This window comes from Rutidosis leptorrhynchoides, chromosome 7, assembly GCF_046630445.1.
Source record: "Rutidosis leptorrhynchoides isolate AG116_Rl617_1_P2 chromosome 7, CSIRO_AGI_Rlap_v1, whole genome shotgun sequence".
NCBI lineage: Eukaryota > Viridiplantae > Streptophyta > Magnoliopsida > Asterales > Asteraceae > Rutidosis > Rutidosis leptorrhynchoides.
Window position 1 is genome coordinate 87,157,509 of NC_092339.1, and position 17,175 is coordinate 87,174,683.

A 17,175-nucleotide genomic window follows, 5' to 3' on the forward strand; every position below is an offset into this window, starting at 1 on the left:
TGGATAAATTTTATTAGAAAATCAATTAGGGTTATTGAATACAGAATATAAGAAAGAAAATGGGGGCGATGTTAAAAAACGGAGTATAAAGGAATAAAATCTAAAAATGTGAGAGGGAAACTATAAAAATATCCCGCTCATTTTTATTTTTATTTCACGAAATTCAAACCAAAATTTTTTACTACTACGGAGTATTTTATCTTATACGGAGTACATAGATAATAGTTACAAATTGCCACTGATACACGATTGTAATGACATAAATTGCAAAGTCCCACTAGTGTTACGCAATTATAATGGCATAAAGCACAAAGTGTCAATAATAATACGTAACTTCAGTGGTATAAGACACAAAGTACCACTGAATCCTAGATGTTTTTTTGTGGCATACACGAATGTGCCATTAAAAATATGCTATAGTGGCACATTATATATTTGCCACTAAAATTGTATGCCACTAAATGACATTTTATTTGTAGTGAGGTCTTTCAAAACAAATTTTGGAATGGCCCGAACCTTTTGAACGAGATATAAATCAAAAGTTACGAGTGAATTTTAAAACGGGCTAAGTTGGAGAATATTGAGTGACATCAATGAATGGCTTATCAATCATAGTTTTACGTCGGGTCTTGTAACACCAGATCTCTAGAGTTGGCTAATTTGTTTTCCTTGTGTGTCCTGTAGGGTCAGAATTTCCACTGTAGGTAAAATGTTATCCGTACAAAACTAGTGCATGTGAAGGGTCTATCCCTCAAGTGTAAATGCATGGGACACCCCACTACCATACTGTAAATAGTACTAGTGAATAAATTTTGGCTTTTTAAAAATATACATATATATATATATATATATATATATATATATATATATATATATATATATATATAGTACAGAGATCAAATGAGAACCTTTTTAGAGAGAGAACCCCGAGAACTAGTGAAATTCGAGCAAAAAAAAAAAAGGAAGGGCGAGCAAAAAAGTTGAAAGTCGAGCAAAAAAATTGAAGGGCGAGCAAAAAATGATGAATTAGAACAAAAAAGTAGCAATTAGAACAAAAAAGTAGGAATTAGAACAAAAAAAATTGGCGGGCGAACAATTTTCAGAAATTCGAACAATTTTTATAAAATGCATTTTTCGTTTTTTGAAAAAACTTTGTTCACGACCATTATATATTGGATGAAATTATAAACATTTAATAAAGACACTTTGAGATAAATGTTTTTATTTTGGCGGGAAAACGCTCGAAGAAGTAATATATAACAATTATCGTGTTTTTCGAGCGTTTGTTGAAGTTTTAGATATTAGGGTTTATAGGGTTTAGATATTAGGGTTTAGAAATTTAGGGTTTAGGGTTTAGATTTAGGATTTAGATTGAGTTTTTAACACGAACGGTTTAGAGTTTAGGGTTTTGGGTTTTGGGACTAAACCCAAAACACCAAACCCTAAACCCTAAACCCTAAACTCTAAATCGGGCTAAATTTTACTTCACAAAATATGGAGAAAAAAAACGTTAACATTATTCACGATCAATATTATCTTGAATGTTATTTTTGTCGATCGTTTTTCCGCTTAAATAATAACATTCATCACGAAGTGTCTTTTTTAAATGTTCATATTTTCGTGTGATCTTGATGCCTGAAACAAAATTCCAAAAGAAACGGAATTTTTTTTTCCCTTCCCCCGCTCCCCCCGATTGGTTACTTCCCCATTGATCATATATATATATATATATATATAATTTTTTTTCCTATACAAGAAAATTTACATATCAACTAATAGACAAAAGTTATGAATAGTAACTAGAGTCATTTTCGACTTTTCATCTTTTTTTTATTTTAATTTTAACTAAATTTCATATTACCAACAAAGCCCCCCACACTTTTTAAAAAAATTCAAATCGACCCCCCTAACAGGGGGATAAAGTGTCAAATAACCATTTTCATAAAAAATCTTAAATAAACTCCACCCAAATATTCAACGGGTCATATCTTCTCGCTCGCAACGAGTTAAATTTTTCCGACACCATCGTTAAACTCGAAATAATTTTAGGAACACAGTGTCACTAGCTATACGCAAAACGGGCGCTTTTTAAAAAACGCTAAATATTTGGGGTACTTTTCATACACGTTGATTAGCGTTAAATTTATAAAAGTCGACAATTCCATAGCGAAACGCGGAGATGCACATATATTGTTAATTTAAAATAACATTTAAATCTCTCACGGGTTATACCTTTTAGTTCGACTCGAGTTGCTCTTCAACGACATCATCGTTAGCCACAAAATAATTTTACCAAACGCAATAAAATACATTGAAAACAAAACCCCCGGCGTGAAGCGAGGGTCCGATAACTAGTTTATACTAATTTCTAAGTATGAAACAGCTAATTTCATCACACGGAATTAACACAAAATAACTTGTGTAGGACTAAATATACTTCATTCTGGTAAATAACTACAGCTAAGTTGTAACTTGAACTTGTTAAGCAGATTAATTGGCATAGAAACAACATTTACATTTCAAATAAATAATAAAAAAAAAAAATGCAAAACTGGGATTACAAGAAAAACAAGCTTTACAATTTCAAATTTAAATGACACACTTCTAAGTTCTAATGAAACAGTAAAAGTAGTTAATGTAGAACCACACAAATAGCTCAACTCTTGTACACACAGAGTTTCATCATGAAGATACAGAAAATCTATGATAAAGATGTACTTGTTGAATAAAAAAGATACAAAATAAAAAATTGTTATAAAGAACCACACAAATATATATAGCTGCTTTCAATCAACAGGGATCATTTTCAAGATTACGGCAATCGGCATGCTCAAAAACCCAGTCAAAATGCTATAGTACCATTGCGTCATCGTTAGTGGTGTTGTATTTGCAAAAGTACCCAAAAACTCCACTATTATGACCTGGAATACGACCGTTGCACCAAGAACGCTCACAAACACATTGTTGTTCCATATGCCACTTATAACATCTATTTTCTCCATTTCTCTAGAGTTAACCTCATTAAAAAGCTACAACATTTCATAACACAAACATCAGTTATGGGTTAATGATAGGGGCGGCGCTGACGTGGCAGATAAATTCCGTTATGTTAGTTATGAAAGAGAGTGGACTTGTGAAAGAAACAAGAACGAGTGGTTTTGTAGGATGTTACCTGACAGAAGACAAATGAGTTGAAGATGAGTGTGTTGAGGATCAAATCAGAATTGTCTTCATCGAGTTCATAAAACGATTTCCCTTTGGACTGAAGCAACCATATCACGACAAATTGATACACAGATTGCCCAAATATGTTTCTCCACATAACGTTGCTAATGAAATTTCCTTGTCTTCCAACCGGGGTCCGCTTCATTAGTGCGTCATTTGGAGGCTCGGTAGCTAGTGCTAGTGCTCCCAATGTATCCATGATCATGTTCACCCACAATAGTTGTACAGCCGTAAGAGGAGTACTACCTAAAGTCGTAATAAATTACTTTTTCGGGCACCAAAAAAACATAAAAAATAAAAATGAACTGGTGTACCTGTTAAACAAGCTGAGGTGAAGTTGACCATTAACGCAACAATGTTGACCGTCAGCTGAAACTGTACAAATTTTTGAATGTTAACATAGACCGATCGCCCCCATTTGGCAACAGTCACAATTGTGGAGAAATTATCGTCGAGAATGATAACATCTGCACTCTCTTTGGCCACCTGTAGTTAATAGATAAAGTTGTGAACTTTACATCTGTTCTAAAGTAAGTTAAAACTATACTTGGCAAGCAAACCCAAAGTCCTAAAAGATGGGCAAGACAAATATAAAGAAATGGGTCAATTGGGTCAAAATCCATCAAGTCCAACAAATACAAATAGAGACGGGTCTAGCGGGTCTTGTATATGGGTCCAACGGGCCAAGCAGTATAAAAGTTTTAGTTTTGCGTTTCAGTTTTCAATAATTTTGCATTTCAGTCTTCAGTTTCGCGTTTCAGGTATAGTTAAAACATTGATAACTTACTTCAGTTCCAGCAATGCCCATTGCAAGCCCGATATCGGCTTCATGAAGTGCAGGGGCATCATTTGTTCCGTCACCCGTGACTGCCACAACCTCCCCAAATGTGGTTCGCAAGTGTTTCACCAATGTATGTTTATCTAGCGGCGAAGATCGAGCCATCACCTATAAAAAGTAACAAAATAAATTATGTTAATTCAGTATCTAGTAAAAATTCTACCAAAATTTTAAAGATATTGCTAACGACATCCCTTAGGACCATCGTTAACGCGCTTTAAACAGTTGTACCTAGCGGTTACTTATTAACTTAATGATAGCGGGTACATGAATGTACAACTGTTTAAAACGCGTTAATGGGCAACCTTAGCTGTCGTTAGCAGAATCCAAATTATTAATTTGATAAATAAACCTGGATCTTGGGAATTAGATCATCTAATTCATCCAAACTCTTCTCGCGAAAATCAGGACCTTCAATAGCTACACCATCGTCTCTAAGTATACCACATTCTTTCGCTATCGCTTTCGCAGTGTTTATATTATCTCCCGTAACCATACGAACAGTTATCCCAGCTGATCGACAAAGAGCAACCGATTCCTTGACACCTGGACGAACAGGATCTTTAATACCCACAATTCCTATACACGTATACCCAGACGACGGAATCGGATCATCAACAGACACGTTCGTATCGAAATCCACATACGCAAGACACAACGTTCGAAGAGCTTCACCAGCAAACTCATCAATCGTACTCTTTAAATGGTTCAACGAACCCTCCTTAAGTTCAACAACTCCACCATCTGCATTAACCACTTTGTCACAAGCATCCAATACAATTTCCGAAGCACCTTTAACATGTGCTCTAACACCACCTTCTAGAAGCTTCACCACCACCCCCATACGTTTCTTCGACGAATTAAACGGCTCAACTCGCAAAACCGTACACGAATTACGCTCGGCTTGAAAATCACCACCGAGCGATAACCCGAATTCCAATATCGCTGCCTCTGTAGGCGTGCCTAAAATCTCGCGTTTTCCTTGTTTATTACTCACAACTTCGCCACCCGTATTATTAAATATCGATTGTAGAAGCAACTTTAACGCTTTATCCGGGATATCAAGTTTTTCGTGTTTGCTTACATCTTTAACATTCAAACAAATGCACGATTTTACGACAGTCATTTTGTTAGTCGTTAAAGTTCCCGTTTTATCGCTACATATACTCGTAGCGGACCCCATAGTTTCGCAAGCAGCTAAATGTCGAACAAGCGCTTTATCATTCATCATTTTCTTCATTGCGAACGCGAGACTTAGTGTGACAGCAAGAGGCAGACCTTCTGGGACTGCAACTACGACGATCGTAACAGCAATCGCAAAATATTCCAACAATTCTAACGCATCGTCGCCTGACCAAGTAGTTAAAGTTCGTACCATGATCTTACGAGTTACCAATTTTTGTACCAAAACCGCAAATGTCACAATCGCAAAGAAAAGGCCGATTTTTCCAATAATAGTTGCCACTCCATTAAGCTTAACCTGCAGAGATGCATCATCAGATCTCATAATCATTGTACCTAATGTGATCTTCTGATCTTTTTTATTTATATATTTATATTTATTTATCAGCAAAATCCTTATTGTATTTAAGGGATGTCATTAGTGTGCTTTAAAATGTTGTACCGAGCGGTCACTTACTGAGTTGAAAGCGATACTTTTTAAACTGTACAATTATTTTATGTATTAGCAAAATCAGAAATATATATATATACACACATATTTCTTGGGAAAAAAGAAAAAAAAAAAAAAAAAAAAAAAAAAAAAAAACCTGCAGAGGTGTTTCATCATCTCCACCTTCACTTAAAGTTGCCATAAGTTTACCCCATTGAGTCCTCATCCCAACGGTTGTAACCAACATTTTGCACGAACCGTCTTGAACCTTGGTTCCAGACATTAACCAAGGATTTTCGGCACTAACCATAACCGGTTCACTTTCTCCAGTTAAACTAGACTCGTCGATCGAAACTGCAAACCCTGAAACAAAAAGACCGTCTGCGGGGACTTGATCGCCTATCGCGAGATGTACAATATCACCTGGGAGTAAGTCATATATCGACAACTTTTGCCTGTACCCGCTTCGTGTAACTTGAATAGATATCTTCTTTTTTTCTTTATCCAAATCTCGAAATTGTAACGATTGTCGGTAATCACTTGTTGCTGTAACAAACACTACAAGCAAGATACTTGCAACTATCCCTAGACCGTCATGGGCCCCGCCGGGCCACCCTTCGGTGGCTATACCAACAACTAAAGAAACAAAAGCACACATTGCAAGGATCATAAGAGTCATGTCATGAAGGGCTTCCCATACGAAAACCCAAAAGCTTCGTTGTGGGCTTTCGGCGAACTTATTGACGCCAAAAACTTCTTGTCTACGTGCTATCCCTTCGTTATCAACCGAAAGCCCGTTTGTGGTTGATGTTTTGAGCTTTTGTGCGAGACCTTCAACTCCACCATGAAATTTTAGCTTTTTGATGTCATGAGCTTCAACTAAGGACCCGGCTTCATCGGCACATATGTCGAAACCGGCTGCTTTGACTTCCTCTGGCACCTGGTAGTCACCACTTTGTGCTCCTGTGTATGATATATCATAAAAGTAGCATAAAAGAAAAAGTTTATACAATGGATTAAAAAACTAAAAACATTAAGAATGAATGAATTATATAGTCTTGAAGAAATTTCAGATTTATTAATAGCATGAAGAACTTACCTTGTATAAACTGAAATGCAGCCTTCGACACCAAAACCGCAATCCTCAATTTCTCCTAATCATTCAAGGAAATATTGGTGAGTCCCTTTTTTTTAAAACAGCTGTTGGGTGGATCACCAGGGGACTTAACCACACACGCGTTGATCTCACAGGAATTCAATGGTGAAGGGGCAACCTTGTGTGCAATGGGTGAAGGGGCAACCTTGTGTGCAATGTTGCACCCCACGAGAGTCGAACTCAACCTCTCGCTAAGAGAGGCAGACACTATCAATGTAAATTATGGGGATTAATTTTTCAGCTTCATGAATTTGAACCCATGACCTCCGCCTTGGAAGGGCACCACCATCCCCGTGGTTATCAATCTTATATTATTTTTATTATTATTATATAAAAAAGAGGGGATAACCTGGTTGGTACGACGCATAGCAGCAGCCTCATTACGCTTGGAGAGGTTGGCTGTAAAACGAAAACGTCGCTTAGGATTCTTAACAACATGACACAAACTTCTCCATTTCTGTAACACCTCCTCTGAAGAATGTTTCGACTTCACTGCATGGAAGTTTTGATTCAAATAGTTTTCCATCACCATTTTGTCCTTAATTAATTAATATCCTTGAAACTTCTATTCTTCTTCTTATATAAATGGATCTTCGTACAATTCAACCTTGTTCATCCAAAGTGAGCATCAAATTTAATTTATAAATCAGTATCAGTGTCTCTTAACAACATTGCGTTATCATGTACGTAATGCAAACCTTTGTTATTACATTAGAATAAAACAAAAGATTTGGACAATTTTCCTCGAATGTGATTTCGAATTCCGCAAACATCAACAGGGAAAGAAGAAAATACAAAGAAATTATGTGGTTTTAATCGACGTACACCATAGGAATCAAACAAGATACAAAATATGTTCAATAGCTTTGTATAGAACAAAGAGGAAAATGTGATTTGATTTTGTTTTGTGAGGGAGAGAGAGACATGAGGAAAAAGAGCTATGAAGGAGTGTTGTTAGTTTATAACGGTTTCTTTCTTTCTTTCTTTCTTTCTTTATCAATTAATTAACAACAATGTCCCGTAACTTATGGAAACCCAATGACCAGGTTCTGTTTTTAGATATTTGATTTATGTATTTATGTACATATTTTATTTATATTTATTTATATTTTAATAAATATAAGATAGATATTAACTTAAATATATACTCCGTTGATATTTATATTTATATTTTTTCATTATAATACAATACTGTACTAAATAATACCAAGTAAACTAAAATATAACTGTTGATAGCATTACTTTACTCATTTAGCAAGATATTAACGGAAAACATTTTTTCTTTAAGATTAGCTTGTTATAATATGGATGAAGGAATGTGACTATGAAAGTAATACGGAGTACAACATTGATTACTCATAATAAGAACTTTATGATGTGATGCGTTTGTCTAGAATTTTAACATAAACATAACAGAACATATTTTCGATAACACTACTACAAAAAGTGGAATTGGAACCCCCAAAAGAAACCTCTTTTTCGAGGTGATGGAAAAAACAGGTTTCTAAAGTGATTAGAAACCGATTTTTCAAGGAGGGTGGAAAAACCGGTCTCTATACTAAACAAGAGGAACCTCTTTTTTTGAAAAACCGGTTTCAATCTATAGGAACCTCTTTTTATTTAAAATCTCTTTCGATGCTTTTTCTTTAGAAACCTCTTTTCTCTAAAACCTGTCTCAATGTCTTTTCTTTGAGCGGGAATTGAAAATTTAAATATAAGTCTATAATATTTGGATCAAGAATTTAAACATTCATTTTTCCTCCATCATCTACTTCACATCTACTTGCTACCAAATTTCTTTCACCAAAAATTTCAAACATGTTTTTTTCTTTCAAATCTGGATCTATATATAGTAAAACGTTCTCTATAATTTTGCCACAATCTCATCTGATTCAACTGGTAAGTTCTTAATTAAATCTCATATTACTACTCATACAATTATTCTTTCATACTACAACACGGGCTCTCCATACTTACTTTTAATTTTTGTTTTGATAATTTCCTCACTTGTTTGTACAGGTGATGTTGGGTGAGATTTGAAGAATATTTAGCCAGCCATCAAACAACAAGAACAGCTTTAAAGAGTTTGTTTAAGTGGATAAATTGAATCAAGTGTGATGTTCATAAAGAGAAAATATATAAAATATTAGTACTAGCAGCTTGAAAAGTATCAGTAGTATTTTAGTATTGAATTTAAGTTAGTGTATTGATTTGATTACGTGAATGTTATGCAATTTTGTACCTTTAGAATTTCTTGATTATTGTTGGACGGTGGATTAAATCCACATGTTTTGTTGGCTCAAATTACATTCAACAAAGGCATGCATGGAAGTCTAAAGTAGCCTACAACATTGGTTGAAATATGCATTCACCACATGGTAATTGTACAAAGGAGACCATGCAAAGTCTAGTGTTCATACAATCTTCACCAACCATTTTTTTCCTATAAAAGGAAATGAGATTTGCCTCATTTGATCATCCCATCACAAAATCTCATATCAAAAACACATACTTGAAAGAGTTCAATAATAACTTTTGTGAGGAGTAGTGTAGAAAATAGAGAGGGTATAGAATTGTTAAATAAAATTCTATGCGAGTGAGTTACGAGAGAAGTGTTATAATCTAGTGAGTGGTCCAAATACTTTGTTAGTATTTTCGGAGTCTAGATTAGAGTGATACATCGTAACCTCGGGTTTGCCATATTTGCTAGTAAAATCCATCTCTGCTTCCGCCTGTGGACTAGGCCTCTCGCCGAACCACGTAAATACTTGTGTCTTTATTTATTGCTTAATTGTTCTATTAATTTCTCGGGTCTTAAAAGTGCGCTAAATCACAACAAACTGGTATCAGAGCTATAGCTGTGATTTAATATACAAGATGACGATAATAAGGTCCGACGTAGAGAAGTTTAATGGCCAGAACGATTCTGATGGTGCAAATGTTCTTAGTGGCAAATGTTCTTAGTGTTACCGATTGCCGCTCAAGTAATGAGTGGATTCTTGACTCGGGTTGTTCTTATCATATGTGTCCTATTAGGGACTGGTTTACTACCTATCAACAAATAGATGGTGGTAAAGTGTAATGACCCGAAAATTTGCGACTAAATTTAAACTTAATCTTTAAAGGATTAATGATTTCGACACGATAAACAAAGTCTGTAAAACTGAATCTCAAAATTTTTGAACTATTCAAGTACCCTTCGATTTTCTCAACGATTCGCGAACAATTATATGTAAATAGATACATATATATACTATAACTTGAAAACGTAACAAAGTTTTCATTGCATAATACCGTACATTAAACTTATTGGTTTATATATCTAATTGAATATATATGATTTCAAGTTATTTAGTAAACGATAGTAACATTCGATTATTGATTTGATTGATATTTAGATAAGTTAACTAAAACGTTTAAGATGAACCAGTAAAACACTAATTTGATAAAGTATTTTCAAATTGCTACAGTACCCAAAATGCTACAGTGTTTTCGAAAATCACTATTTGCTACAGTAAAATTGACTTTGCTACAGTGAATTGCTACAGTAAAAAATGACTTTGCTACAGTAAATTGCTACAGTAAAAGTAACTTTGCTACAGTAAAACACTATTTTAAAAATGTATTTTACCAAATAGTGAGACGATGATTTATAGAAGTAAATGACCAAAATACTCGAAAGTTTAAGATATACTTTGAGTGGTATAGTTTAGGAATAATTTAAGGCTATATTTTAACAAAGGTAGGAGTCACGAAATGTAAAATGCAAGTTTTATCAGCGTACGAAAGGACATTCGAGAAACCGGAACCGGGACATAAGTCAAGTAACAACGTACGACTTATCGGAACAAAAGTTACAAGTTAACTATGCACGTAAATATAATATAATATATAAATAATTATATAAATTAAATATAATATATATTATATTTAAATATGTCGACAAACTAAAATACAAAATGATTGTGAGCTGGAAAAAGAGGCCATGCGATCGCATGGCCATTGTGCCTCAGACCCATGCGATCGCATGGGAAGGCTGGGCAGGCAACCTCTATAAATTCAGTCGAATTCTTCCATTTTTTTTACACATATATTACTCCGTATTTATTATTATTATTATTATTATTATTATTATTATTATTATTATTATTATTATTATTATTATTATTATTATTATTATTATTATTATTATTAATATTAATATTATTATTATTATTATTATTATTATTATTATTATTATTATTATTATTATTATTATTATTATATTATTATTATTAAGATTAATATTATTATTAATCTTATTATTATTATTAGTAGTATTAATATTATACATAAAATACTACGACGAGGTCTTGAGCGTGTCACTTTCAAAACGAGTTTCCGAGCGAGCTAGAGCTAAGGAAAATATGGGTTATTACCAAGGAGGTTATGGGTAATGTTCGGGGGTATTTTTGTGAAGCAAACCTCGTGTTTATCATCTCCGATGCGTCTACGTGCTTTCCTACAATATTGTATATCAATATTTAACTGTGAGTTTCATATGATCCCTTTTACTCAATATATTTTTGGGCTGAGAATACATGCGACTGTTTATAAATACTGAAAATACTATATTTATATGTGTGAGTTTCATATGATCCCTTTTTCAAACTATATTTTTGGGCTGAGAATACATGCACAGTTTATAAACTGTTTTACTAAATGGATACAAATACTAAAACTGATTTTGTGTGAGTTTCATTGCTCCTTTTTTAATTGCTTTTGCAATATATATTTTTGGGCTGAGAATACATGCAATTTATTTTAAACGCAATGGATACAAGTACATACTTAATTCTACACTGAGTTTGAACCGAAAATCCCTTAGCTTTGGTAACTAGTAGCTGCCAGTACATAGGATATGGACTGGTGGGCGCGAATAATTGTATATGGATCCATAGGGCTTGACATCCCCGTCCGAGCTAGAGCGCTAGCCTTTTAACGGACGTATGTTATTTGAGTTTAAGACACGTTGGTTTGCGTGTATTAAAACGAATGGGGTAATTATCACTATAGCGTTAAGTTTAGTTACCAGGGTGCTCTGTTACGTAGAATCTATTGACAAACTTTTGATAAACGTTTCTGGATGAAACAACTGAAATCTTGTAATCCACTTTTATATACAGATTATACGAAACAATAAAACTATGAACTCACCAACCTTTGTGTTGACACTTGTTAGCATGTTTATTCTCAGGTTTCCTAGAAGTCTTCCGCTGTTTGCTTATATGTGATACAAGCTATGTGCATGGAGTCATACATGCTTTATTCAAGAAAACTTTGCATTTACAAAATCATCACCGTGTATCTTATTTTGACTTCATTGTCAACGGATGTATTATGGTAAACTATTATTTATGGTGATTGTCTATATGTAGAAATCATCAAACGTTGAAAACCTTAGAAATTGATATTCATTTATTGTGTACCTTTTGAAAAGAATGCAATGTTTACAAAACGTATCATATAGAGGTCAAATACCTCGCAATGAAATCAATGAATGACGTGTTCGTCCATATGGATTTGGAACGATCGTCACATAAAGTCCTTATGGGAAATGATGTAGCTTGTAAGGTTGTTGGCATAGGAACGATCCAAATCAAGATGTATGATGGCACGGTGAGGACGTTGACAGATGTCAGGCATGTTCCAGAATTGAAGAAGAATCTTATTTCCTTAGGTACGCTGGACTCCATCGGTTGCGAGTATCGAGCTCGAGGTGGAGTATTGAAAGTTTCAAGAGGTGCACTTGTCGTGATGAAAGGTGAAAGGTTTAATGGCCTTTACCTGTTAAAGGGTAGTACTGTTACTGGTGCGGCTGGAGTTTCTTCATCAACTAAAGATGTAGATACCACCAAGTTATGGCACATGCGCCTTGGGCACATGAGCGAGAGAGGAATGATGGAGCTTAGTAAACGAGGTTTGTTGTGCGGGCAGAATATCGGAAGATTGGAATTCTGCGAACACTGTGTATTCGGAAAACAAAGTTGAATAAAGTTTGGCACAGCCGTTCATAGGACGAAAGGTACTTTGGATTATATCCATTCAGACCTTTGGGGTCCATCTCCGGTTCCTTCAAAAGGTGGTGCTAGATACATGTTAACCTTTATTGATGACTATTCAAGAAGAGTGTGGGTTTATATCCTTAAACGTAAGGATGAAGTCTTTATCAATTTCAAGCAATGGAAGATGATAATAGAGAAGCAGACTGGAAAGTTCATCAAGCGCTTGAGAACTGACAATGGACTGGAATTCTGCAAAGGCGAATTCAATGAGTTTTGCAAGAACGAAGGCATTGTGAGACACCACACAGTGCGGTTTACACCACAACAGAATGGCGTTGCAGAACGGATGAATAGAACACTCCTTGAGCGAGCGAGGTGTATGCTCTCAAATGCAAAATTACCGAATGTATTTTGGGCTGAAGCTGTCAATACAGCTTGTTATTTGGTAAATCGGTCTCCATCAATGGCAATTGATTGTCAAACTCCTTTGGAGAAATGGTCAGGTTTCCCTGCAAGTTACAGTGATTTGAAGATATTTGATTGTTCTGCTTATGCTCATGTGAAAGATGGTAAACTTGAGCCGAGGGCCAAAAGATGCATATTTCTAGGGTATGCAGATGGGGTGAAGGGTTATAGATTGTGGTGCCCTGATGGTAAATCATCCCGATTTCTTATCAGCAGGGATGTGACATTTGATGAGTCTGCTATGTTGAAAAAGATAGAGGGGGAACAAGTAGTTGCTGGAAAAGATCGTGAAGTTGAAGAGCAGGTGGAGCAAGAAATAGAAGTTTCACAAGGAGTAGTACAAGATACTCCTATCGAGCCCGTTGTAGAAGACGTACATGACTCTGGTGTTGATCAAATGACATCAGAAGATCAGTCAGATGAGCAACATGATCTACAGAATTATAATCTAGCAAGAGATAGAGAACGACGAGCAATAAAACCACCACAACGGTTCGGGCATGCAGATTTGGTAGCTTATGCCCTGAGTATGGCAGAAGATATAGAGGTTCAAGAACCTGCTACATATCGTGAAGCTATTAGTGGCCCAGAATCTGCAAAGTGGTCTGTAGCTATGAATGAAGAGATGGAGTCTCTTTATAAGAATCATACGTGGAAGCTGGTGAAACCGCCAAAAGGTCAAAAGATTGTTGGATGCAAATGGATCTTCAAGAAGAAGGACGGAATTCTGGGTGTAGAAGATGAAAGGTTCAAAGCACGCCTTGTAGCAAAAGGCTTTACTCAGAGAGAGGGAGTTGACTTTAATGAAGTTTTCTCACCGGTCGTAAAGCATACATCTATTCGCGTGTTACTTGCCATGGTTGCCTTACTTGATATGGAGCTGCAGCAACTAGATGTCAAGACAGCGTTTTTACATGGTGAGTTGGAGGAACGGATCTTTATGCGCCAGCCAGAGGGATTTATTGTCCAAGGAAAGGAAGATTATGTATGTTTGCTGAAAAAGTCATTATATGGCTTGAAGCAATCACCTCGGCAATGGTATAAGCGGTTTGACGTATTCATGACTAGTAAATGTTACTCGCGGAGTGATTATGATAGTTGTGTATATCACAAGAAGCTTCCTGATGGCTCGTACGTTTATTTGCTATTATATGTGGATGATATGTTGATTGCTTCGAAAAACATGTCAGAGATCGATCAGTTAAAATCTCAACTCAAAAGTGAGTTTGAGATGAAAGATTTGGGTGCAGCTAAGAAGATATTGGTGTTGGTCCCTTAATAACGACAGGAGTATTGTAGAGGGGGGGTGAATACAATTACTTTTCAATTAACTAAATAGTTAAACTCGATTATGTATTCAAGCATGCAAATTAGATAGAGTCACAGGTAATTTTCAACGGTTATTCTTTATTGATTGAATCACAAAGAATTACAACTATCCTTGGCGGAATGATAGTTGGTTGATACAGATTACCTAGATTATAGCTAAGAGGTAAACTAAAAGCTATTACACGTTTAGGACTCTAAATAATGATACCCACACCACTAGTTGATACAACAGTGAATACAGCAATATATAGTAGTCCTATTGTCCGTGTAATTAATCTATTGTCCACTAGTACATTGGATGCCTTGTACTTGTGGGGACAATTGTGTCAGAAGGCGTGCTCTCCTTCTTTCCTCTTAGGTAGCTATTTGCAGGAACACACCAATTCGGTTTGGCACTACCATTTGATTCAAACAAATGGAATGTTGTGTTCCCTAGGTATGAATAAAGTATAACACATGTCTGCACATGCGTTCCACTTCTGCATTCCCACGTGGTCTTGTAAGGTCACTTGTCAGCCGCCGACTCCTGTCCTTTTCTGTTCAACTTTGTCTTCGACTTCTGTTGAATAGTGCGTTGATGTAGACCACTCTGGGAAACTACCATGCTTGTAATGGAGCATGGCTGTCTTGTGTTGTATGCTGCTATCCAGATCTACTGGTTCTTCATATGCTGAGTCACTTGATATTCTTAATTAGCTGAGTACTCATCCTGTGCTGATTCGAAGGATACATTCTACCTTGTGCTGGTAGATCAGCCAGCATACTACACACTCGACACAGCTATATTAGCTGACTGTACATAAACAATATAAACAAACTTGTGCTGGCTGCACATAACATTTTAGTGTAAATAAATTACAGTTTTGTCATAATTAAATCCTTAATTATTTTGGGGACTCAACAATCTCCCCCTATTTGATGATGACAAAACCTATGACATATAGAGAAAACACTAAAGCCAGCAACAAGGGAACAAATAAGAATATGCAGTGAGATTGTCCCTTTTTAAGTTTGTTTTGGGATCTTTTGCTGAGTTATCTATATCTTATAATTCGATATGATTTTGAAGATAAACTCATTTGACTTTCATTACAACAGGATATATACATTAAATACAGTGATAATAGAATGAAAAGTGAGTTAGACAAAAGATTCAATTTAAGCATATAGGAGACTATCTATCTTTATCTTTGTCCCGTTCTTCTTCAGATAGCTCCTCTTGTTTGATTCTCCAGGATTCATAGAACAGAATAGGTATCTCAGCTGGGTCAAAAACAGGGATAGAAGGAGGTAGAATGATGGGGCCTCTTCCGGTTGGTCCTTCACCAGTAGATTGATGTCTTTTAAATTTTTGAGAAAGAACCTGTTCTACATCTACTGCTGGTGCATTCCCAAACTTCGTGGCTTTGTTGAAGAGCTGTTGGAGTTCAGATTTAATTGTCTTTTTGATGGCACTATCACCTTTGCCAATAAAATACTCCAGTATCTCCATCCATTCACTAAATCCAAGGGATCTTAACTCATCATAGTTAATCCTTTCTTGAACATTATTCTCCCTCATAACGTTGAAGGCTCTTTTTGACCCTCTGTTCACTTTGATGATCCGGCTGGGATTTAATCTTCTATTCATTACATCACCATATCTGCTCCTGTAATAATGATCAGGGACTTCAATAGTACTGACAGGTTTTATAGGAGCAGTAGCAGGTGCTTTCTCAGCAGCTTCCTTCTCATCAAGTGCCTTATCCTGTTCTTTGACAATGGCTTGAATTAGTTTGAGGGACTCAGCCTCTTCCTTTTCATCGGCAGCCAACTTGTCTTCTATTTCCTGAAGCCTTAATCTCTCAGTAAGTTCAGCATTAGCAGCCTCTCTTCTTTGCTGTTCTGCCACTAAGCCTAGCAGATAATCAGTGTGGCTAATTTTTAGAGATCTGACTGCTTCAATCATTTTCTTCCATCTTCAGTTCTTAGAGCAACCTGATACTCTTTCAGATCCATACCCAGCTGATGAGCTTTATGAAATTGAGCTTTCTCCTTATTAGTGGAGAGCCTTCGACCACTGTTATTCAAATATACACCAATATCAACGCCAAAGGTCAAGGCAGCGATGTAGAGTGGCTGATCAAGAGGATGATGCAGCAATCTGACTTGGCGTGTTCTTTCATTAAGCTCTGCTTGTCTTTGCTCAAGCAATTCTGGAACAGTGATCTCCAGCCTGTAAGCTTCTCTTTCATCTAGATTCATTCTGAAAAGATTCGCCTCACTATGCTCAACTGAATCATCTTCCCAGGTTCTGTGTTTACCATGACGTTTAGGGGAAGATGGAGGATACATGTTTGATTCATCTATGCCAGATGAACTTACTTAGAATTGATTGACACGGTTATCCTTTGTTCTATTAAAGTAAGTGAGAGTCCGAGGAGAGATAGGAGATTGAACAAATAAGTGATCTTCTCTACCCCAGACAGTAAAGTCAGCAGGATCAACCGTATCATCATCTGGTTTT

General features: G+C 35.8%; 1 protein-coding gene across 6 annotated transcripts; it reads right to left on the bottom strand.

The window, feature by feature from the left end:
• Positions 1 to 2,758: 2,758 nt before the first annotated feature.
• Positions 2,759 to 7,357, bottom strand: LOC139856878 (calcium-transporting ATPase 2, plasma membrane-type-like). 6 transcript variants are annotated; one of them, XM_071845595.1, is made up of 9 exons: positions 7,181 to 7,357; positions 6,775 to 6,829; positions 5,833 to 6,638; positions 4,699 to 5,543; positions 4,416 to 4,476; positions 4,013 to 4,171; positions 3,540 to 3,711; positions 3,173 to 3,471; positions 2,759 to 3,029 (listed from the first exon to the last, which is right to left on the bottom strand). In XM_071845595.1, the coding sequence occupies exons 1-9, from the start codon at positions 7,355 to 7,357 to the stop codon at positions 2,787 to 2,789; spliced, it is 2,817 nt and encodes a 938-aa protein (XP_071701696.1). In that variant the 3' UTR covers positions 2,759 to 2,786. The 6 variants fall into 6 exon arrangements, with proteins under 6 accessions (XP_071701696.1, XP_071701693.1, XP_071701694.1 ...); XM_071845592.1 differs by having other exon boundaries at positions 4,416 to 5,543; positions 6,775 to 6,826; XM_071845593.1 differs by having other exon boundaries at positions 4,416 to 5,543; positions 5,833 to 6,635.
• Between the last annotated feature and the right edge of the window lie 9,818 nt (positions 7,358 to 17,175).

Bases quoted from the DNA above. Each gene is read 5' to 3' on its own strand.
- LOC139856878 (XM_071845590.1), bottom strand. From the start codon at position 7,357: ATGGAAAACTATTTGAATCAAAACTTCCATGCAGTGAAGTCGAAACAT. The intron at 6,830-7,180 runs GTTATCCCCTCT...TTGAATGATTAG, and splicing joins CTATGCGTCGTACCAACCAG to GAGAAATTGAGGATTGCGGT. The intron at 3,030-3,172 runs GTAACATCCTAC...GAAATGTTGTAG, and splicing joins ACTCATTTGTCTTCTGTCAG to CTTTTTAATGAGGTTAACTC.